The 25,102-nt window shown below is 40.3% G+C and overlaps 1 protein-coding gene across 4 annotated transcripts; it reads right to left on the bottom strand.

The window, feature by feature from the left end:
* Positions 1–15,411: 15,411 nt before the first annotated feature.
* On the bottom strand, positions 15,412–24,889 carry LOC109868717 (T-box transcription factor TBX3-like). 4 transcript variants are annotated; one of them, XM_020458443.2, is made up of 7 exons: positions 23,795–24,889; positions 22,622–22,889; positions 22,022–22,168; positions 20,801–20,877; positions 20,009–20,166; positions 18,433–19,076; positions 15,412–17,284 (listed from the first exon to the last, which is right to left on the bottom strand). In XM_020458443.2, exons 1-7 carry the CDS (start codon positions 24,184–24,186, stop codon positions 16,859–16,861), a joined length of 2,112 nt encoding a protein of 703 aa, XP_020314032.2. In that variant the 5' UTR covers positions 24,187–24,889; the 3' UTR covers positions 15,412–16,858. The 4 variants fall into 4 exon arrangements, with proteins under 4 accessions (XP_020314032.2, XP_031658969.1, XP_031658970.1 ...); XM_031803109.1 differs by having other exon boundaries at positions 22,022–22,186; positions 23,795–24,868; XM_031803110.1 differs by having other exon boundaries at positions 22,607–22,889; positions 23,795–24,868.
* Positions 24,890–25,102: the final 213 nt, after the last annotated feature.

The raw sequence follows: 25,102 nt of genomic DNA on the forward strand, positions 1-25,102 counted from the left end.
ACATGTAATTGCATCGAGATGTAAAAACTAAAATGTAAGCGACATGGCACTGCATCTTATTTTTTGGAATTGAATGTAAAGTCTGATCAGAAAATAATATGGATTGAATTAGACATATGAGAGCCACACAATTCCACACAAAAAAACAACAACAAATGTGTTTGCTATTATGCTTGGTTGTCAGCATCAGGCTTAATTTCGAATGCAAATATATACAAATAAAAAAACAGTTTTAATACCGTAGCCTAAACTATGATAATCGTGACGCATTTGTGTATGATTTGAATTTGTTTCAATACACTGTAATTCCGATGAATTTATCGAAGTCTGTTCTTAATAATTGGTATCGAATTGCACGTGCACAAAACTGACAAATGAATTAATCGCCAGATAAAGGTGTAGGTCACGGCCAGAGGTGTGCTCAGAATCAAATGGGCCTTTTGGCAATGCTCAATGGAAAAGTGCAAAATGTATGCAGGAAGTGAATTTCAGACCTAGAAATCAAACGCTTTTTTTGCATAAAAAAATTAAAATATAAATAAATAAATAATTATTTGTGAATTAAGGCATTGTCCCTCATTTTCACTTTTGCTGAACAATTGTGGTTGTGATTCATAGTGAAAGTTTAGGCCTAATTACTCATAAAACTGATCGAAAAACATATTTTACAAACGCACACTTGCAACTCCTGCAAAACATCACGCTTGTGAACATTTGCAGCAAAAGTTTTCCAAAAGGTTATCTCCAAAAAGGTCCAACATTTGGCTCTATTTTATTCATGTTGAAATAATGAACTAATCTTCACGTGGTGAGAGAATATACATAACATTTACAATAACGTTTAAATTAAGACCATCGAACACTTGCACCAATTAGGGCCGTACATAATGCAGGTATATTTACCATGTTATTACCTACAGAAGAGACCATTGGGAGCCGAGAGCGCAACTTAATCAAAAGCATTGTGTCTAAATATGTTCTGAATGTTGTATGCAGAATGTACAAACCTTATTAGGAACACCTGCTCTTTCCATGACATAAACTGACCAGGTGAATCCAGGTGGAAGCTATGATCTCCTTATTGATGCCACTTGTTAAATCCACTTCAATCAGTGTAGATGAAGGGGAGGAGACAAGACAAAATGTTTAGGTTCCTTTGAACTGGGTAATAGTAATTATTTTATGTGTGTCCCTTTTGGTGTCTTGCATCCCCACAAACAACAGCACAGCATCACCAATAGATGCATGAATACACAAATACATCCATAGCAATAACTCCAGCAGACAACACATGTGGACACAAAAAAATGGCTGTGCAGCGCCACCGGAAGCATGGTAGTAGGTGCCAGGCAAACCGGGTTGAGTGTGTCAAGAACTACAACGCTGCTGAGTTTTTTTACGCTCAACAGTTCCCCGTGTGTATCAAGGATGGTCCACCACCTAAAGGACATCCAGCCAACTTGACACAACTGTGAGTCCACATGTGCTAGCATCCCTACGGCACGCATTTCGACACCTTGTAGAGGCTGTTCTGAGGCAAAAGGGGGGTGAGCTCAATATTAGGAAGGTGATGCGAATGTTTTGTGCACTGAGTGTGTGTTATATTCATTCCCTTTAAAAGGCTAATTATAATGCATTAACGACTGACTTTTAATGTGCTGGTTGTGGGATTGGTAATTGTAGCCCCTTTAATAATAACGAATTAGGATCATGCAAGTTCCCTCCAAAGACAAAACTCCAAAGTCCATTCACCCATGCAATGATCACAGGTTGCCCAAAATCTCATATTATGTTAGGTTGAGGCTTGCATCTGATTTCCCAGTGAAGAGAGGCACACATAATAGGTACATGGAAAGCCTAGACAGAATGAAATATGCAAGGGGTTTGGCTACATATTATTCGCCCTGAGGAGAGAATGGACACACACACACATCGAGACATTCTGCGAGTTCTATACTTCAGGGTCATCCAGTATGTTGGGTGATTGTGTGGTCTGATATTCCGCTCCATGTGGCGCTCCCATGGGTGATGGATGGCCTGGGAAGTGTCTGGAATCTGTCTGTAATCCCACAGACAGGCAGGTGAAAGCGCTGTTGGGTAACTGCAGGTCTGCCCCTGACTTGGAGGTGAGGAGAGCTGCTCCTAACCAGCTGTGGTTTGTGGGTGAAAACCCAGCTATGGTTTGGGTCACAAGACCTGGGGAGAATAGTAGAAAGAAGAAGAACAAAAGTTGTTGAGATGGCATTTTTCAGGCTGAGACTTTTCCATGTGTGACTGTGACATGGAGTTTGTCATTGATAGGGCCAGAAGAGTCAGTCTGGGACAGAGATACAGGACATGTCAGAAAGCAACCTGGGTTCAATCAACCTAGTTCACCTCAGGACTGTGTGACCCTTCTGTGATTGAATGAATATGCACAAATGTGATTCTATTCTTATTAGGCAAAACTACTTTCTGTTCACCTAGGTCCAATCCAAAACACATACTATAGAACAACATTCATCGATCTATAGAGAATGTTTTTTCTGTGAACAAGTTTTTGAAATGTAAACATCCATCTTTCCTCTAACATTCCAAGAAAGTAAAATGAGTAAATAGTGTTAGGATATGTTAGAAATGCACCTTCAAAGAATGTGTCAGAGCCAAAGTTTCATGGACATACTGTAGCTCCCATCTCTTTCAGTCTTGCATAATGACTAGAAAGTGATGTGTTGTGTCCTGATTGATGCCTCATTTGTCTGTGTGCCTTGTGTCCTCCTTCCTGATTAGATCCCATCCCAGAGTCTCCTTCTCCTGCCAACACGGTTCTTCCAGCTCCAGGCCTCTCCAAGAGAGGGGGTGACCCACCGAACCCTCCGCAGAATGGGTAGACCCCTCCATGGCCACACATGGCTCTATGCTCAGCCTTCCACTAAGACCCCTTCTTCCTCCTCCCTGTGGGTTTATGCTTGTTCCACTAGAGACAGGGATGATAAGTTATCTGGGGCTGCACGGCACTGCAGCGTTCAGAGGCAGAGTCCCCCACACCTCTAGCCTGGCTCTGAGTTGTGCAGGCTGCACGGAGCCCTGCTCCGAGGAGTGGTGGGGCTGGGCTGACACATTTCTGCTAACAATCACATAACACACAGGGACCCACATTCCAACTTCCTGATCCCGTTCTCTACCCACAACCTCTCATTCACAGCCCTCCTCTTCCCCCAGCTGGCTCTCAGTGGAACTCTGCAGCTGTAGGCCAGATATGCTCAAATCAAACATGCGGATTCAGACATAAATAACGAATTATTATTCATCATAATAATATTGATGGTAATTACAATATTATTAATTGCAAGCATATTTTATATTCCCTGTTCCCCTATCATCATTTAAATCGATTTGATCTTCTGACATCATTTCCCCTTTAATTATGGGACATTATTTTACATGTCATGTACTCTGCTGCCCTCTATTGGCCCTTCACTCTTAGTTCATTGGCATGTGAAAAAGAGAAAAGACCGACGTACCAAAATCGACTTCAATAGAATCAAGCAAGAAAGCAGACATTGCACTACATACACCACAAGAAGTATTCAGTTATCAATCAGTCAATAGTTATCACATGCATACGGTGCCTACTTGGAAACTAGGAACAACTGAGATATGGGTTGGATGTCGCCCTGACTTGAATGTTGTTTGGGAAGCTATATCGGATGGTGCCTGCCCATTTGTCCTGTTTGAACCATGACACTATGAAGATTATTTCAGCAGAACAGAACACAGTTAGGGGAGACTGAGTAAAGTGAGTTGCGTGGGAAACTTCTGGTGTGGGATGGGAAACTTCTGGTTTGATCTGTCTGGTCTGGTCCAGAATTGGCAGTCCTTACAGGGATTTAGGGTCTGGGAGTCCTTGTGAGTACCAAACAGAAAGCATATACGTGTTTCTTACACGCGTGGGCTATCGTGCGCTATCGTGCATATATTTATTTTGCCCATCCTCCCATTACATTAATATGTGGACAGGTCGAAAAGCATTAAACATGTATGGCAATTTAGCTAGTTAGCTTGCACTTGCTAGCTAACGTTAATTTGTCCTATTTACCTGGCTTGCTGTTGCTAGCTAATTTGTCCTGGGATATAAACATTGAGTTGTTATTTTACCTGAAATGCACAAGGTCCTCTACTCCGACAATTAATCCACACATAAAACGGCCAACCGAATCGTTTCTAGCCATCTCTCCTCCTTCCAGGCTTTTTCATCGTTTAATTTATATGGTGATCGCATCTAAACTGTCATTGTATTACCAGGACTACCAGCAAAACAGTTCGTCTTTCAATCACTCCACGTGGGTATAACCAATGAGGAAATGGCACGTGGGTACCTGCTTCTATAAACCAAAGAGGATATGGGAGAGGCAGGACTTGCAGCGGGATCTGCGTCAGAAATATGAATGAGTTCTATTTTAGCCCTTGGCGTCGCAGACGCTCGTTGGCGCGCGCAGTGTGGGTGCAATAATTGAATAACATGGATTTCTACATTTATTTTGCAACGCTCGCGCACGCGAAGTGTCCGGTCTGGTCAGCATGTTAGAGTCATAGCTCTCAGGAATGGGGTCATAATATGTTGTACCAAATTCCAATATGAAGAAAAAATTATCAACATGCCACATAGGTGCCAAAAACCTCTAAAACCCACTAGAAGCCTCACTATAGTTAAACAATAGTACTTGTCATTTTGGCACTGAACTCATTTTGATGGGGATGAACCCTAACAATGAAGAGAAGGTAAACGTGGAAATCCAGGAACACCTTTGCCTCTAAGTGTAGTGCAGTGGAGGCTGCTGAAGGGAGGATGGCTCATAATAATGGCTGGAACAGAGCAAATAGAATGGCATCAAACACCTGAAAACCATGGAAACCATGTGCTTGATGTATTTGATAACGTTCCACTTGTTCCACTTATTCCACTCGAGCCATTACCACGAGCCTGTCCTCCCCAGTTAAGGTGCCACCAAACTCCTGTGGTGTAGTGAACATTCATGAGTTCATATGTAAAGCAGGCTAGGCTACCCACTTAAACCAAGCACAAAACAATGTTTGCTAAAAAAGTTGCACTAGGCCAGCCCGAACTGAAATGTTAGCCTAATTGTGCTACGGCTTGTCTGTGTGGTAGGTTGAAATTTGGAGGAAAATGTGTTTACCCGACTTATTAGAGCCCCAGTTCTGAAGTTGACAGTTATATCACCTGACACATGTGCAAAACCATGTGAACACCTGCAGACTTTAGTCTTGTGCACATGACATCCATCTTGTGCATTTGGTCATAAGCAAACAAATCCTGATTGCCACACACAGACACACTTTTTTACATAGTCAGGATAATAACACTTTCCTGTTCCTGTACATTACTGTAGTGTTTCACTTATACTGAACAAAAATATAAACGCAACATGCAACAATTTCAAAGATTTTTCTGCGTTACAGTTCATATAGGGAAATCAGTCAATTGAAATACATTTCTTTGGCCCTAATCTGTGGATTTCACATGACTGGACAGGGGCGCAGCCATGGGTGGGCCACTTGGGAGCCAGGCCAACCCATGGAGAAGCCAGGCCCAGCCACAAAAGGGCTTTATTACAGACATTAAACATGGGACCTAAACTTTACATGTTGTGTTTATATTTTAGTTCAGTGTATATTATTGCAGTAAACCCTTACCCTAACTCTGGAGGGATCTCTGTTGAACATAAGCATCCTTCAAAGCATTTCAGACAATTGAAATACACTAAGCGTGTGAATGATATTTTTTCCCAACAGTACATGCTCATTGCTCCTTCAACAGAAGGAAGTCCAGGGAATCTGTCATTGATTGAACGTGGCAGGTGAAAGGCCAAAGCTGTTGTCATGCTTCACACTTCACATTACTTTCATGGTGTGTGTGTGTGTGTGTGTGTGTGTGGTATGACTCCCTCTAATCTGCAAACAGTGGTTGTGTATGAAGTGCTGCTGGTGCTGCAGACTATTAGGCCTCTCAGGAGATGGAGATTTGCCTTTTATCATTCCCAGCAGCTCATCTACATGTGCCGACTGACATTTTTGCTTATAAATCGATCTGTGGATCCCGTAGATGGAAATTGCTTGCATTGCGCATTAGCCCTGGTTCCCACCGACACAGTAGTATGTTTCTGAGCCTGTGTGACGTAGGATGTGAAATCTGAAACCACTTGAAGCTGGGATGTCCCTCCCACCATTTAATTGGCTCTTCCGACTGTCCATCAACTCCTGGCTGAACCCTACATCACAGCCATAGACCAAGCACATGTCTGCAATTGTTATATTGTAGAGCAGCAGGAGAGAGTGGTTTCATCATGGTAGCACATTCAGAGGTCGATTTCTAGCCATTCATCTGAAATCATTCATTGATGTGAAACAAAAACACTTTCTGTTAGACATAAACGGACAAGATTATGAGACTGAAGGTGAGTTCCTAAGGAGTTCGGGAACCTTGAGCTCTGTGATACTATATTTTCACAATGATGGGGGCAAACTTTTTGATCAAGGGAAACCGTTAGAAAATATGCAAATTTTCTCTAACACTAAAAATACAAATATGTATTTTACAGTTATTAGGAAGATGAAATATTATTATAATTTACATTTACTGTAGGCCTACATCATGCAATGCACATACATGTTGCTTGCAATGTTGCAATTACATGAGTGTAGTCTGGAATTTCACTTATTTCCAAATCTTGATGTTGCAATGACGAAATGATGTGTAGGCTACCCCAAACTTCCTGTTTGTAAAAAAGTGTTGAGTAAAATAAATGTTCCTGAAATTATAAAGGTGACATCAAAGGCTTAACAAGATGAAACATGCTTAGTAATCCTTATAGGACACATCACTGCACTCTATACTCCTCTGTAAACTGGTCATCTCTGTATACCCATCGCAAGACCCACTGGTTGATGCTTATTTATAAAACCCTCTTAGGCCTCACTCCCCCCTATCTGAGATATCTACTGCAGCCCTCATCCTCCACATACAACACTCGTTCTGCCAGTCACATTCTGTTAAAGGTCCCCAAAGCACACACATCCCTGGGTCGCTCCTCTTTTCAGTTCGCTGCAGCTAGCGACTGGAACGAACTGCAACAAACACTTAAACGGGACAGTTTTATCTCAATCTCTTCATTCAAAGACTCAATCATGAACACTCTTACTGACAGTTGTGGCTGCTTTGTGTAATGTATTGTTGTCTCTACCTTCTTGACCTTTGTGCTGTTGTCTGTGCACAATAATGTTTGGACCGTTTTGTGCTGCTACCATGTTGTTGTCATGTTGTGTTGCTACCATGCTGTGTTGTCATGTGTTGCTGCCTTGCAATGTTGTTGTCTTAGTTCTCTCTTTATGTAGGGTTGTCTCTCTTGTAGTGATGTGTGTTTTGTCCTGTATTTATATTGTATTTATTTAGATTAGATACGTTTTTCTGAATGAATTCCTGGGGGACCCTCATGGTGTACACATCTTTATTGTAACCCAGCACTGACACACCTGATTAGACTACTCAACCAATCACCAGACCCTTGGTTTATTGAGTTGGTGTTAGTAGTGGGGTTAGAACAAAAATGAGGGTTCCCCATCATTGACTTGAGAAACAGTGGATTAGATTCCAAATACGTTTTGATGCATATTTACGTAACATGACTTTGTGTTTTTAAACAGATATCTGGAAAATATGTACAAAAACATGAATTAGTCAAAGAGTATGAAATTAAAGTAATTGTGATCTGAAGCGTTTGTGGCTCATTAGTAATCCCACCTTTAACCACATGGTGGAGACATCCGTTCACATTTTGAAATCAGGGTCCCCAAAAATGTAATCAAACATTTACAATATTAACTCAGTCTCTGTCTCCATATCGCGTGGATTGTCTATGAACCTGTGTATACATATTTTCCATATGTCTGTTTTAAAACACAGAGACTGAGTTAATATAGTAAAGTGTTTGACTACATTTTTGAACCCTGAATTCAAAATGTGAACTGATGTCTCCACCATGTGGTTAAGAGTGGTATTACTAATGAGTCACAAGCGTTTCTGATCACAATTACTTTAAATCTATACTATTTTACTACCTAATGTTTTTGTTTCATCGTATAATAAATGGGTTTACATTTTTTTCATTTAAGGAATCTCATCCAGACACTTTGTGTAATTAGATTAGGTGTTTCTGTAGTATATTTGAAGCATGTATACAATAACAATAGTGGTTGGACTCTAGGATTTAATTTATTGAATTAAAGTCTCTCTTGAAGTGGGATATTGACCAAAGGACAAAAGGTTTAGCGACATTGGTTTGCAGCTCAAAATGTAGAACACGTGACCTATAGGCCACATCATATTTACTGTGAACAAGCAAGGCAAATGCTACCCCCTACTGTCCGATACAGTAATACCAAGTGCAGGCATCTTTGCTTTTCAATGGAGGCATCATATTCTAGCCAATAACTTATTGTGATCTATCATGCTTACTTCCAAGCACCACTGACCTGGTGTAAAGGCCTCTCCTTTACACTGTCCATAACCACATTTGTTTCCAACTTTAATTATGTCAATTTATCATAGTTGCACCTGAATAAAGCCTGTTGTTTTCAACATTTAATTGTCATTCAAAATATTGTTCCATTCTAGATACTAAATCAACTCCATCCCTCTAGTTGTCTGCTAATGCTACATCTCTATTAATTGCCTGGCAATTATGAAGTGGCCAGCACAACGGAAAATATTGCATGTGTAGTCACTCATCAGTAAGATCGAGGAAAATGAAGATGAGTCACTAATTATAGGTGCCAATTTGTATTTTTTTCTCTGCTCATTATACATCACATTACTATGAATTCAAGATGTCAACTTACCCATAACAATTCAGCTATCTACTCTGGTTGCATTTATGAGGGAAAAAAAGTCCAAAACAATAAACCGCTTACCCACACTAACAAATTAATTTGCCATTCTGTACTTGTTAGTGAAAATAAGTTTAATCAGCATAACACAATATGCTTTTTATTACTCTGGCGAATCAAGCAGGTGTGAAATTGAGTTGAACTGTGTCAGTTTAAACAAGTCATTCACAATGTAAAAAACTATACAGATAGAACAACTGTCTAAATGGTAAAAAATGACCTATGATTGACTCCAGCCTGAGCCACTACTGCTGAGATCTTTTAAATAGTTTTTTGACAACCGTGACAATTCTTTTTTTTTACTGTTTCCATTGATTGATTTATGTCAGGTATGATTTAAAGATGGATGCGACTTGTTCCTGCCTGGTGTGCCAACGGCCATTCCGTCAGCTTATTATGGTAGGTCTTAAGGATCATGGGCGTGCTGCTGACTACATTCTCGTATAGGATGTCATGAGGAACAATGGCGCTTCATATGTTCTATTGTGATTGTAATTAGGACCTTACATTCAGAAACTAATGTTATGCACAGGAAAGGAAAGGAAATCGTGTAACGCGTCCAAATCTTCTCCACCAGGTCCGTCATGGGGTACCAGGCCTAATTATCCAGTGATACTGACATCCATAGGTTTGATTACATATCGCTAGTTCTGTTCCTTTAAACTCTTGAGCTTTGACGTCACGTTCTCTCTGATGTTCTTTTACTTCGCCCAAAAGCACAGTTTTTTCTCTAAGGCAAGGAGTACTATCAGTTGCATAACAGTGTTCTGTACATCTAGAACACCATATTACATTACCACTTTTCACCAAGGTTGTCTCTAAACTGGGCGCGTGCAGTAGCCCCGAGACTGCCACGTTGCTCCCCCGGGACTGCCGAGCAGAAATATAAACTCACAGAGAGAAGCACGAGATTGAACTTCACCCAACTTTCCAGAGCAGTAGTCACCAACCGGTCGATCGCGCTCAACTGGTCGATCTACAAGGCATTCCTAGTCGATCGCGCTCAACTGGTCGATCTACAAGGCATTCCTAGTCGATCGCCAAACATTGATCTAAAAAACCCAACGATAAAGCCTTCTGTTCCTAATTTCTTGTTATTCGTCTCCGGCTGTTGGCTGTATGTGGACCCAATCCAGCTACCCTGTGCGTCGGATAGGCGAACTGTTGCCATTTTTAACAATTTTATGTGTCTGAAGGTACAAACTTCTGCCTACCCGGGCGGGCCCAGAGAGCAAATCAACTGCACAAAAGATCTACTGCTGGCAGAACGGGTGGCTCAAATGGCGGTGTCTGCAGTAATGTAGCAGGCATAAAAGATAGCTACAACAAAGTTGATACTGTGAGATTTCAGAACGTTTAAAACAATGACAAGGTAGAGACTGTCAACGAATACAGAAAATATATACTGTTTTTATGAGTGAGTAAATGTTTAAGTTCTTACTCAACACTGTCTATTTCCACTCATTGCTACAACAAGCACTGCAGCAGGAATTATTGAGTAGGAAAATGTATATATATCCTTGCGTTGTTGTTATTAATATCGGCTTTGGTCTTTTTTAATATCGAGTAATATTTCACGTTCTCTGTACATAGGAGTAACAACATGAATTTGTCCATTAATGTGGTGCGACTCGAGTTTTTCCATCATCTGGAAGGTGTCAGTGGAGGAAAGGGAGACCAAAGGGATGGTGAGAGGCGGACCCTCAGTCTGCTGCTCTCTCTCTGCCGAGACTGACCATCAGATGCAGGCACCATCCGCCCAATAAAAGAAAAAGCAAATGATTTAAATGTCATCACTCAGCGGTGCTTCACAAGTAATACAACAACTGATCTATTACCGGGGTGATCATATAGCCTACCTCAAATTTTGAAATACAGATTTTTTAAGTGGCCCGAACAACAGTGCATTGGCAGGGCAATTCAAGCAAAGCCGATATGCGGTGATAAAGTATTGGGCCTATAGCTTACTGCACAAACCTCATTGCTGCAGAACTATTTTAATTGGTTAATGTTGCATAGGCTTATGTTTTTTAAGTCATGTTCAAAATAAATCTGCATTTTGATTCAAAGTGATCTTGATTCAAAAAAGGTTGGTGACCACTGTTCTAGAGTTTTCCCTGTTAACACTATCAACATTTCCCTCTACTGTGGTCAAATCAATGCAATATATGCCACTTTCAATGCAATATACTGAAACAAAACAAACTATGCAAGAGATTTTGTTGTAGGCAGAACGCATCAGAGTAGGATTCTATTGCATTCACACAGCCTACTCAGACTGTACTCTACACAGACTGGTATATGCAATTATAAACTGGGTGGTTTGAGCCCTGAATGCTGATTGTCTGACAGCTGTGGTATATCAGACCGTATACCACGGGTATGACAAATCATTTATTTGTACTGCTCTAATTACATTGGTAACCAGTTTATAATAGTAATAAGGCACCTCCGGGAGTTTGTGGTACATGGCTATACCACGGCTAAGGGCTGTATCCAGGCAATCCATGTTGGGTCGTGTGTAAGTACAGCCCTTAGCCGTGGTATATTGGCAATATACCACACACCCCATACCTTATTGCTTAAATAGACCATTGCCATATATGGATCTTTGCCATTTACTTTGATCTGGACTGTGTTTACAGCATGAGTGGTCATGAGTAGATGCTGTTGTTTTGAGATCAAAGCGAGAGCTGCATGTAAGCCCTATGTGCACATTTTGTTTATATCCTTTGCTAGTTAGTGAGTTATTAGCCCAGTTATAAATCATTTGTATTCAGCAATAAGGGAGGGATTGCTTCCTACAAGAGCACAAAATATATACATTTCTAGACATCTACGAAAAGCTAGTTAGGTAAAGAGCTTTTTTTTGTCTTAAAGGGGCAGTGTTGTATTTTGAGACAGGTTTGAATAAGCTAGCCAATAGGCAGAGGGTAGCATCATTTGTCTGATTATCTGTAATAATGGTATGGGAATAATAATGCATTTTATTTTGTAAAATGGTTTCTTGCATCAAACAACACAACAACATTTCCAGTCACCTCCTTGTCTGAAGGACAAGTGGATCAACAGGTTAATGTCAAGCCCTGCATGCCCCCCCCCCCCCCCCCCCCCCCCAAAGTCTCATAGGCTTACATTGGACACCACATTGGCTGCTACTGTAGGCTGAATGATAGAACAGCTATTTCCATGTTAAATGTTATGGGAGGCATTTTCTCCATTGATTTTGATGGTAGGCCACTCTGGTAGGCCTACATTATACATCATTTTCACAACGTTCAAGTTTGAGCTCAGCAGACCTGAAATTTACTTAGTGCTGCAAAAAAATTAAGGGAACATTGTTTATCACTATTCACCCTTGTTTTTTCTCTGTGCACAAGTGTGAATCATCTATCAGCAATGCCATAAAGATGGTTAATGTTAACGGCAGGCAACCAGTAAACATTAAAGGAATCATTGGAAACAATATGTGCTAATGTGGTTTATACTGGGTTTACTTAATTTACAGAGAAAAATTCATAACTTTAAATAAACTTCCTTGAGATTGCAAAATATATAGTTTTCATTCGTACAAACACAAAAAAAGACAAACAAAAGTATCATTCAAAACATATATCACAGTGTAAAAATCAGTTCTCAAATGTAAGTATCATTCAAAAATATTTATTACAGTGTAAAAATCAGTTCTCAAATGTAATCTTTGAGTAAAAAATGTGTGATTCTTATTGTTTAATGTTGTAGGGCATTTTATAGCAGTTGTGTAGGTTTAACTATCAATGTTAGGCCGCATAACTTTAATGATATGCATTAGGGACAGTGATACCAGCTGTTATTACTCATGAACACAAGATGACCATGACTTGTTAGTGTTGTATGTGGTTTACTAAGGCCAATCCAGTGCTACATGCTTAAATCATGATCAAAATAAAGCCATAGTATTATGGTAAATCCCAGTTCTACCTGATGAGGGAGACAGACACCATGCAAAATGTGTGATTCTGTCATGAAATTAGTATAGCAATTTCTATCAATACATGTAGGCCTATATGTTAATTGGTGAATAATTTAACGTAATTTGTATTTTTTCACTCGATTTTAATTACTTTTTAATTGAGAATAGATCATTTTTGAATAAATACACGTAATTGACTTGTAAATCATTGACTTGATGTCATACCAAAGTCTTATTGCATAGCCACTGAGTGGCGGCATAAAACTGTGGCATGCGTTTTAACACACTCAAACTCTAATCTCAGCACTATAGCCTAGTTTACACTGAATGAAACTAATATCAGACTGTGGGCCTGTGAAACACCTGGTTATTTTGTAGGTCTCTGGGGCACTGGACATCTCAATCCCGTTGACCAATATCACATAGACCTAGCTATAGAAAAGTATTTCATATTTTATTGTCCTGCGCCGTATGACATAACATACATGACAGTCAGAAATATAGACAACATAAGACATACTGACAAAGCACAACATACACAATATATGGGTACTATGTATGAATCAACTGTAATGACATTGTCCTAAAACGCGCTATAGTATGAGCAACCAGTACCGCGTGCTAAGCGCGTCGAGCAGGTGCTTATTGGAGCAAAGTCGCATGCGCGCTGTGATGGAAATGGTGTTAACAAGGACACGGGAGAACTTCGCCCAAGCTGTCAGGTGCTTGAGTAATGGAGCTGTTATTATAAAGGCTCCTCTCCCAAGGTCTGACCCCATTCGCAGAGAATTGAAAATGATATCCCAGGTCAATTGCCTCGAATAGATACAATGGATCCACATGAATAGATGTTTGGCACACTTCTACTTTGCTGTGGAAGATTATGCTACTATTTGCACTGCATGCGCCTAATATTGAAAATATAAACACCTATTTCTCTCTCTGTGTGTTTGTGTTTGAGCGAGAGAGCGAGAGAGAGAGAGAGAGAGAGAGAGAGAGAGAGAGAGAGAGAGAGAGAGAGAGAGATGGAATGAAAAAAAATAGGGTTATTATTAAGTCGGGGTGGATACTGCAGTTGCCTATATCATTTTGTGAAATGCACCTCCTAGGCTTTCACCTTTGTCCGATTTCTCGAAATTTAGGTCCAAAATCCAAATGTAGAACCTAACACTGCAATCGATTCAGTTTATGACCAATATTGGACAATGAAACGAAGCGAGGTAGGCGTAACATGAATTAGGTGTTTGGAGGCTTCTAAATGAATGACAAATTAAGCATGACGCATGCGTAAAAAGCGCAGTAAGCCGACATTCTTCCTCTCCTCTAATTTTCTACGGTCAAAGGCATAAGCAAAGCATTAAGTGTGACATATTTTACATTATATATGATTACTATAAACACACTGTAATTACATTAATATGCCAATTCTCCATTCTTGTAGGCCTGTTGTGTTGTATTTGTTTTGGTTGTGCCCATTCTCTCTCCATTTCCAGAAAACCACACATCTAGCAATGGTCTGGTTAATCTCAGGTGTCAAAAAAGTTGCCGTAACTATTCTCCACTCCAATGTTCCATATCTGGTTGGCTTCATCAGGTCAGAGTCCACAGTATACAAAAGGCCAGTGCTATCCGAGATCCTTGGGACGTCTCTACCCCCCCATTGAAGTTGAAATTGAAAATGTTTAAGGTAAGGGTTAAGGTTAGGTAAGGGTTAACGTTATGTTAAGGGTAGAGTTACGGTTAGGTTTAGGACTTAGACTTTGGACGTCCCAATGATCCCCGATAGCATTGACCCTGTTCAAAGTAATCATCCTGCAGTACTTTGTCATGTAGTTGTGTAGTTTGTGTAGTGTTCACTAGGTGGCGTTACGTCTTGCATATCAACGTAAGAATCCTGTTCAACATTAGCCTATTGCAGACGCACTGCCGCCTTCCGTGCAATAAAATCCAGTAAGATATCGAAGGCGCCAGGTGAGCAATAGACAGAGCAATTGAGATTCTGTGTCATGTTTACTCATATTCCCTAGCGCCACTGTCGTTACTTATTAACCATACAATTTACAAATAAAGATATGAAGTTAATAAACTCATGATTCTAGGCGCAATGGAGAGCGCAATCAAGTTATTTTACATTCTTTAGGGTTCACGTTGCCCGAAATAAACAATTAGTCAATAGGCTACTCAGCAGGCCCATAAAACACACGCGCACAATGACTCGCTCTGGCGCAGTCTTGCGTCCAGGAAGGAATTCCAGGTATCATAGCTGAGGTTGAGAGTATCCCAGTGCCTTCTCTCAGGTTATCGTAATAACATTTCTCAACTCGTTGATCATTGTCTCGACGCCTCTATCCCTAAATGCCAAAGTGTGGAAAGAGAAAGACTGGCTATGCATGATAGAGAAGGAGCAACACAAATGAAGTTTGAGCAATTACATCACTTTCTATTTATCCACAGAGTTTACATCATGGTTTAAATAATAGCATGTAGGCCTAAAGAAACGGACACATGGAAGCGTATCGAGACTGCATTTTACTATTTTATTGACACTTTCAAGAACACATCGTTGGTGTTGTAAACTAGACAAAAACCGAATACAACATAACCCAATGACAACTTTAGAAACACAAAAGGAACCTTCATATTTCAATAAGATGCAGTATTTTTACTATCAGGCCGCAAAGCATTTTTAAACAGAAAATTCGTCCAATTTGACACACACCTAGACGAATGTTTTTTTTCTTTTCAGAAAGCTGTTGATGTGTGCTCTCGCTGTCATTCGTCTGAACAGTAGCACTTAACACACAGAGACAACAGGTAGGCTAGAGGTACAATGGCACATGTGTGTCCGCTAAAACAACTAGCTCTGTGGATATTTGAGGTACAGGTAAATCCGTATTCAGGGGGATATAAAATGCAGATGGAAAAACAAGGGTAATAGCCCACGAACTATCTTTACACAGGTATCGACAATAAATTAAGGACAGATCCCTAAAATCAAACTACTCCGTTGTATTTACACGCAATATCAATATCAATATGAAATAATTACATAAATATTTGTATATATCACTATTTACATTTATAATCAATATTACCTTTTCAATTGTATTTCAGATTCCCTTTGCCAGTTGAATACTTATGTTGGATTCGGCATGCGAAATTAGGACAGTCTCAACCACTCGCACATGAAGTTTATAACCTCGGTTCTGTTTTGGCATACTTCAAACAAGTGCCAGCATATGGATTTTCGCAGCATAATCCTGCGTTTATAATTTGACAAACAGAGACATTCGTTCGTAAAATCAATAACCGAATTCCTTAGAATCAATCAATTTTTTCTCTCCTCCAGATTGGTTTTTAAAGATCAGCCTGAAGCATTCCTTTTGCCTTATTCGTATCATTTGAATTTGGTCGTGAAAATAAATCATAACAACAAACTGACAGTCATAAAAGAGACATGTAGCGTTTTGTAGGGCATGCAAAGTGTCACCTACCCCCGATAAGCATAATGATATGCTTCAAATAGTTATGCAGTTAATACATCAAACACAGCAGTCTTTATAAGATAAAGAGAAGTGAATAAAAATAATTATAACCAATTCAGAGTGCACATTAAATCAAACAAATGTCGTTACCTCAGTAACTCGACGTAAAACAAACGTATACATAGGACATCACACAGCAGCAACTTATCAAAGATCTGTGAGTATTATCCATGCCAACCTTTCCGTTTCAATACTTGTATGGTATTCAAATAACAGGAAAAATTCTAAAGTGTTGTTTAATTTAACAAAAGAGAAATATACATATGAGATGTGTATTTAACCAAAGTGCATTTCAAAATCTAAACTGTTCATTAGGTCAGTTTTCTAAACCCGCATTCGCTAGAAGGGTGTCGTCATACTCATCCTCATCGTTCTTATATGATCATCACAACAACAACAAAAACAACAACATTAAAATTTATGGGGACACGCTTCGTGACCTGTCCTGTATGGAATCAAGTCCGCTGACCAAACGCTGAATGCTCTGCAACTCGTTAATGGAATCTTTCCCAGAGCAAGTTTTTGAGGACAGGGAGACCGAGCCGGATGACCTGCTGGTGACCTCCGAGGTGGAGTCCAGGGTGGCGGAGACGGGGCTCGTGGCCATGCCGTCCCCTTTCAGCTCCGCCGCACTGCTCGCCATGGAGGGGATGGCTGTGGTGAGCAGACTGCTGTCCGGAACGCTCATAGGGATGGAGTAAGGGCTGTACCTGAGGCGGGGGCGCACTGCGTTCAGGAAGGGGTGTCGGTGAACAGAGGAGGCTGCGGAGTTGGCTGCCGCGGCTGCTGCCATGTACGTGTAAGGGTAAGGGAACAGCCCCCCAAATGGAGACATGGCCAGGCCCTGGGGAGAGAGGAGGGGAATGATATGAATAGAACTATGCACAAATTTAACAGGCGCTAGTTACCATAATAACACAGCAAAACAGGAAAAATATGCTACATTTAAATGGTTCACAATGGACACTTAAATTGTTCACAATGTACACTGTCTATGTAGGCCTATATATTGAATTGAGGTCATGTAGTGACTGAGTGTGAATAATGAATCCAGCAGACACGTGAGCTTCACGGGAAATGTTATGTGGCTGCGTAAGCCTCCTTTCACTTTTCTCATAAAGCGATTTTCCTGATGATGCTTTTCTGTGTCTATGCGTACTGATTTTATACATAGATGGGTGTAAACCCATTACCAATACATTTTCTTGAATTTAGCCTTAAATATGGAATATATAACGCTATCCACACGTAAAACCATGAAAACATTACGAGAATCAAATTGACTAAATATTTAGATTTTTTTGTGTGTTAAGTGATATCTAGACCCACCACTATGTGATATCGTTTTTTTTGTAGCTTTGCAAATAGTTTATGAATTGTGAATGCAAATAAACATTCTTTATATATTATGTTGCTCATAAAATAGCAATTTAAAAGGAACTATTTCTGCAACACATGTGTTTTGAAACTAGATGGAAACAGCAAATCTGTTATGTATTTAGGAGGAGTTGTTTTCCCTCCCCGAACCAGTGAAGAACTAAGCACATCTCATTCGCCATGTTCCTCTAAAACACAGACTTAATTAATGAGTTCATATCAACACTAGCCTAAAACTTTTGTTGTAACGCCTAGGTGGTCTCTGCCTAAATCCCAACATATGCTGTAAACAATTGAGACAAATAATATCCACACCTTCCTAAAATCTAAACCAAACTTGAGTCCCTATAAAACACATTCGGTTATTATTTATTTAGTGGTTTTGAACACTATAAGGAATAAACTAGGCTATTAAAACTAAATGGAAATTATACTATTTTTCTTCTACACCATGTTGACATTTCCACATAAAGTAATGGGGACAAGGACACCTAAGATGAAATAGGCTACACAGTCCAGTATATGCGTCAAAATGTAACGAAAAACTCAGGAGCACATAGCATGTGTTTTACACAGGCATTAATGTACTGCTGGTGGTAATAAAACAGGTTTTACCTGTGATGCCAAGACATGTTGCTGCAGATGAAAAGGCAGTCCATGAGCTCCCGTCAGGCTTTGCGAGGGTGACGCCATACTGGCCGTGTCCATGGTACTAACCCCTGCAGAGGACACCGCTGCCAGTAAGGGGCCCATGCCCGAGGCCATATTCGAGAACGCGCCTCCCATGTTGAACTGACTGGGGTGCAAAAGAAAGGGATGCGCGCCCCCCAAGTGATTGAAAAACTGCTGTCCCGCGAAACCCGGTGGAAATCCAAAATGATGCATGTGACTCTGGCTTAAGTGCGGACTGCTGTCAGTTTGAACAGTCAAAGGCATATAGTTCTCCTTGCTTATAGACCTGCACTCGTCCGCTTTGGGCTGGTCCCGGCTTGGACTCTTGAAGTCTTCTCCGGACCGAGTCGTGCTGGAGATCACCGTGATGGGGCTCTGTCGTGAGTCCGCTTGGCTTTTCTCAGTCCTCCGGGCGCTTTCCCGAGACCGGCCGTTAGAATCACTGCCACCAAATTGATGGCCTTTAGTCTGGCTTGCCTCACGATCCTTCCCATCCTCCGTAGTGGTTGAGATCTTACTGGAGTCCGGCCCATCCTTTAGGTTTCCATTGCTTTCATCGTCGCTGTCTTCATCACTCTCGCAGAAATCTATCAGGAATGAGTCAAAAGTTAGTGATACATGAGAAATTATGATCAAAGTTAATCAGGATTCATTTAGTTTTTGGTTTTATTCTCCTAAATTCTCATATAGCCAACTTTATTACATTTTCTTCATGACTTTCGATGCAATATTAATAAAAAATGAAAATAAAAATGTACAACTAGATATATAATCAGTATCGTCAAAATGATATCTCATATAAATAAATATGCCAAGATTTTAATCCATGCTCGTTTGGAGGATCGTAATTTGCGCTGTCAATGAGATGTAATTATCTGTAGGATACTGTACGCTAATCATGGTAAGAAGGACTAAGCCTAATGCTTTAGGCTACGTAGGCTAGTGTTCATAATATATTGACATACATTGAAATCCATAGGCTACAGATGTATTTTATTTTTAAATTAACCTTCAGCATATGATCAAGTCCTTCAAATTTTCCTCATTTTAACCGATGGCATGTTTTCACAATTCTAACGATTTTTGTCATTCAGTTAACTGACTACGCCTACATCTCGAAAGTTTATTTGATAAAAAAAAAAGTAATATATATCTATATCCAGTATATAATTCTGGTAGATGTATGATTCATTTTATTGATAAATGCTTAGCACGAGAGACCCATCATGGGAATGGGAATTACAAGAATGAGCCTACATAAAAGTTAGGCTACATAGTTTGTATGTTAATGTTGGTGCTGGACAAAATTATATTATTCAACACAATAGGTCTACTGATATCCAAAGGCATCCGACTGAATTCAAAATGTAACAAATTGGAAAATATTTCACAGCACATTTTTTTTTTTTTTACAAGCATAGGTTATTGTAGGTGTCTATGCTATGTGGGTCTGTGAGATGCGGAACGTGTAGGCCTAGTTCTGAATCTTAACCCAAGCAGAGGCTGTGGGCTCCATTACCTTTCAGGTTGGGAGGCCCCACGGTAGACACTGCGGGAGACGAGGCCTGGTCGAAACATTTTAATGAGGCCTGCTCGCCGGAGGAGTCGTCGGACGTTCCGTTCTCTTTTTTCTGCTGCTCCTCATATGAGCGAATTGACTGCAGGGCCAGCTGTTTCCTACATTATACAGACAGGTTATTGGTCATCACTACTATTATTTTGTAATAAAAAAAACGATCTATAAGAAAACGGATCATTTATTCAAGGCATAGGACATGGCTTGCTATGTACAGTCTTTGCATATAGGAAAATTCACAGGCCTGCAATTCATTTTGAGTGCCGATTATCCAGATGCATTTTATAAATCAATATATATGTCTGTTTGAACAAATCAAGCTATTCAAACCCACTGTAGACCACTAATAACCCACCACCCAAACCATTTTCTTGTAATATGTTGTCAAAACGGTAAAGAAAAGCTTTTGAAGAGCTAACTATCAATAACTCCACACTATTTCTAAAGTAGGAGTTTCAAAATGGTATTTTGCTCTTTAGACCTCTGCACTCGTAGAACCATAACAATGTAAATACAACATGATAAGCTATGTCTATTACCTCTGCCAACTCATTAATAAAACGTGAACTACATAGCATACTTTTAGGTTGAAGGGTTTGTGCAATTGCAAAGACCGTCGTACCGCTTTTTGGAATTCACTAAGATCACTGTCAGCCATTGCTTCTATAAAATCCGACATCAGAAATCGTAAAATGTTTGTTGCGCAGTTATGCAATAGTTTAAACTTCTCCTTACCTCTTCTCTCGTCTTCCATTGCCAGTGTCACGGAATCCTTTGGCAAAGGGATTATGGTCGATTTTCAATTGTGTAATCTGAAAGAAATCAAAGTTATAGATATTTGTAGGCAGCCTAGTGGTTAGAGCGTTGGGCAAGTAACCGAAAGGTTACGAGATCGAATCCCCGAGCTGACAAGGTCAAATCTGTTGTTCTGCCCCTGAACAAGGCAGTTAACCCACTAGGCCGTCATTGTAAATAAGCATTTGTTCTTAACTGACTTGCCTAATTAAATATATAATACATGTTTGTAGAAGTGTATAAATTTAGTGACATTTATCCTCGATTTCTATTCGGAAAGTTCAACAGTTAACCTTAATTGTTGCTGCATCTCAGTGCAATCATTTTTCTTTTAGAAATTGCATATTTGAGCCACCATCTGAATGCATACTGAATGGCAACCTCGCAGTGCACATTATTTCCCCCCACTCACTTCCTCTCGCTTTCCACCCCTCCCAAGTGCACATTTTGGCACGATTGACAATATTCCTCAACTCATGTGGCTGCCAAACATTAACTGCATTTTTGCTTGACCCAAGTGCCCAGAGGTAACACTTAGCTAACATTTCTCCCTTATATCAAAGAGCCAACATAAGAGATGATTTTGATTAGCGGTGTATCACATGTGGAATTAAATGTTACCACCAGCGCAGCCTGTTAAAATCAAAATGCTCTTTTCTCTGAGTAACTGCACATTCTGTTCCCCTCTCTTTCTCTTTCTCACACTCTACCTCCCCCATTCTCTGAATGTCTCGCAAACACACACACACACACACACACACACACACACACACACACACACACACACACACACACACACACACACACACACACACACACACACACACACACACACACACACACACACACACAGTCTTGGTCGTTGCCAAATCCTTTCCATGTGATTAAATATAATGAAGTATTATGTATTACATACATTCCTGAGAATTCTGACCCAATTGCTTTAGTAGGAAACACGGCATGAGATGAGGTTTACATTTATCTAACACGATAGCTTGTAAGCCCAACACTCAAACAAGATGAAACAAATCTTTCATATTTTATGATGGCAAATGGTGCAGTGCTAGCATTGGCTATATAAACTGTTTGACTAAAAATGGATGAAAAATAAATATCCAACAATTTCATGAAAATAAACGAATAAAGTGTGTTTCTGCCTACCTTGTCATTTTGATAGGCAGTTACAGCAATGAAATCCGTTTCTGGGAAAACATAAGTCCTGAACGTGCTATAGGGCAGTTTGAGAATGTCGTTGGCTCTCACGATGTGAAATCTGGGCTGATATTTGTGCATGGAATTCAGGATGGTCTGGAACAGGAAAGAATTCTGGATTTAAAAAAAGATAAGCACACACGGATTTCTAACTTTTGATGAAGATTAGCCATTTTTGTAGCTTACTCAATCGTAGTTCAGGCCTAGCCTAATTGATGCAATGGGCTGTATTGGAATGTTCTCATTTATTATAGGCCGAAGCAGTTGGGGAAAAAGTTGGAGAAACATGTTGTAGTGAAAATATTAAAACCTCATTCATGATGGACACAAACCTATTCAATTGAAATTAGGCCTGTATATTTTGGTGAAGCCTTTTCAGCCCTCGACTCCATATGACCACAGAGAGGCAACGTTAACGGGCTTATTAATATTAGGCTACTAATAATAATACCTCTGATAATACTAATAACAATCATGATAACAACAATACATGCTAAAAATGTCGAGAAGCATGCAAATAAGAAAAAAACATACATTAGATGAACTTACAAATCCATGCTTGTCGGAGATGTTATTCGTTAGCTTGAGTTTGTGAAAATTGACGACTTTTGACATCCACTGCTCGCCAGTAGCCGGACTGTCCGGGTGAATGTACATCCTCTTTGGCATTTCGGGGTCGGCCTTCCCTGCCACCATCCAACGCGAGTTGTGAAATTTATACCTGCAGTCATCGGCTGCAACAATATCCATCAACAGAATGTACTTTGCTTTCTTGTCCAAGCCAGTGCATCTCACTTTGAACGGAGGGAACATTCGCCTGTGAAATGGAATGAGAAAATCACTTAAAAACAGTGGACTGGCCTACCTTACACTGTGACTGAATATTGTTAACCTATGTTCCTACATACATATGGAGCAGCTATCTTTACAGTGCTATTATACTGGTTATGATAATGACAATGTAACACTGCGAATACTCAAATATGACATATTTTACATTTACTTGTATGCCTTTATGTATGTGCGTCAGGCATACGATTTAGTGCATGAAGAAATGATTAATCTAACAGAGGCTGTGCGAGAACATAAAACACCCACAAATATCTGCCACCTAGAATACATTTTTAAAAATCGCATAATATGTACAGCATGCATTGTGTAAATGTATTTGTACGGCCTACTATTTGTTTGTTGTGATAATAACGTTTGTTATTACACTTTGGTATAATAGACATATAGACATACATGTTTCCGTTTTATAGCCTAGTATTGTGGGCTGATTTTAGATTTACAAACGTGGACAAATTGTTTTGTAGAGTACATTTTAGAATTGCTCACAGTTGTATTGTGTCATAAAAAGTTAAAATGTAACAGCCTTATGTGTTGTATATTTTTATAGTTTGGGTTGGGTTTTATTTTATCTCGTGTTGAGATTACATGACCGTGCAATGTGGCCATACAGATTCTGTCGATAGGACAAAGTTAGGCTATTCTATTCAGTAGCCTACACGTAGCCTATAACCACCCTAGTTTGAAATCAAAACGTTGGCCACCATTCGCGGAGGTCCAGTTCCAAGCACCCATCATTAAATCAATTCACTCGAGAGGCATGCCATCGTATTTATGATCAGAATGATCTTCATAATAACAAGATACATACTGATGTATTTCGACTGCAGAACACAAATATGTCTTATTCGAACACATCAAAGTTGAGCTCACCTTCCGGATTTCGTGATAACCATTTCAGTGCCTCGCTTGTGGAACGTTTCCCAAAGTTCCTTCGCTTCCAGGTGAACTTTCGGATCGTCTTCGACCTCTTCTTCAGGCTCCAGAGTCTTCAGAGGCCTCAGATGGGCTGCGGCTGCCTGGTGCCCCAGCGAGGAGAAGTGGAGGCCGGACTCGGCGGCGCCCATCAGCTGGTCCATGATAGGCTTCCCCAGGGCGCCCGGGAGAGAGAGGGAGCCGTTGTGAGGTAGCGCCAGGGCCGGGAAAAATGGAGGATGGTGACCCAACATTGCACTCATGGCAAATTCCGGACCCCGGTGAGGTAAAAACGGATGGTATGCCATACTCGTTCCTTGTATGACTGGATCTCTCATCAGGAAGCTCATCCAAGTCCAGGCAGGTACCAAATGTATGGATTTATTTAGTTGAATACTATAGTCAGTCTATGCAGATTTCTTGACGAGCAAAACTGTCTCAAATTGAGAAGTCTTGAGAAGTCCACTGTCACCACTGCAGAAATAAGCATCCACTTGTGTTCGGCTGGATGGTATGAATTATCTTTACTGTCGTTCTATGAGTTCCAACAAAGTGTCTGCAATGAGAAATGAACAAATGCACTCCATTAGTCTTCAATTGTGTTGAGATAAAGATTTTCTTCCGAGATTGACGGGCGTTGAGCACTTTGCTATGCGTTGTCTTGCGAACAATTTTCGAATTAAACCAACACGGGTGAGTAACTACGCTTTAATTGACTGCTGCCTTATTTTCTTGCTGTTGTCTAGGCTACAATATCGGCATTCCTGTTCAAATGAATTCGCTTTCATTGGCTTCAGTCCTCCTGCAAAAGCGATGTGTTGAAATATTTCGATAGCGCGGAATAATTCCTCTGTCTTTACTTGTTCCAGACATGCACCCTCACACGCACGCACACTATTTATTCGTCTCTCTTTCACGCACACACACATTTCAGTAAAGACTGATGCAGAGAAAGGAGTCGTTTGACGGCAGAGAGGTGGTAAGGTCCCAGCACCAAGATATTCCTAGCGCTTCTGTGCCCCATAGGCTTCAGACTGTATGGATGTGTTGCATGTTACGAGAAGCTGGGCTCTGTTGATTGGCTCTTTCACGCTTTTGGACCAATTGTGTGGCTTCGTAGGCGTGGTTTTAACAGGTCGGGTGGAGGGGACAGGCTTCAGACTTATAAATAGGTGTTTGGAAACTCAAATGCTGCTGTGAAAAACCACTGCCTCAGTCAATATTGTGTGAATATGTCAACATCATTAGAACTAGTGCGATCACTCG

The sequence above is a fragment of the Oncorhynchus kisutch genome, linkage group LG23 (genome assembly GCF_002021735.2).
Source record: "Oncorhynchus kisutch isolate 150728-3 linkage group LG23, Okis_V2, whole genome shotgun sequence".
Lineage (NCBI taxonomy): Eukaryota > Metazoa > Chordata > Actinopteri > Salmoniformes > Salmonidae > Oncorhynchus > Oncorhynchus kisutch.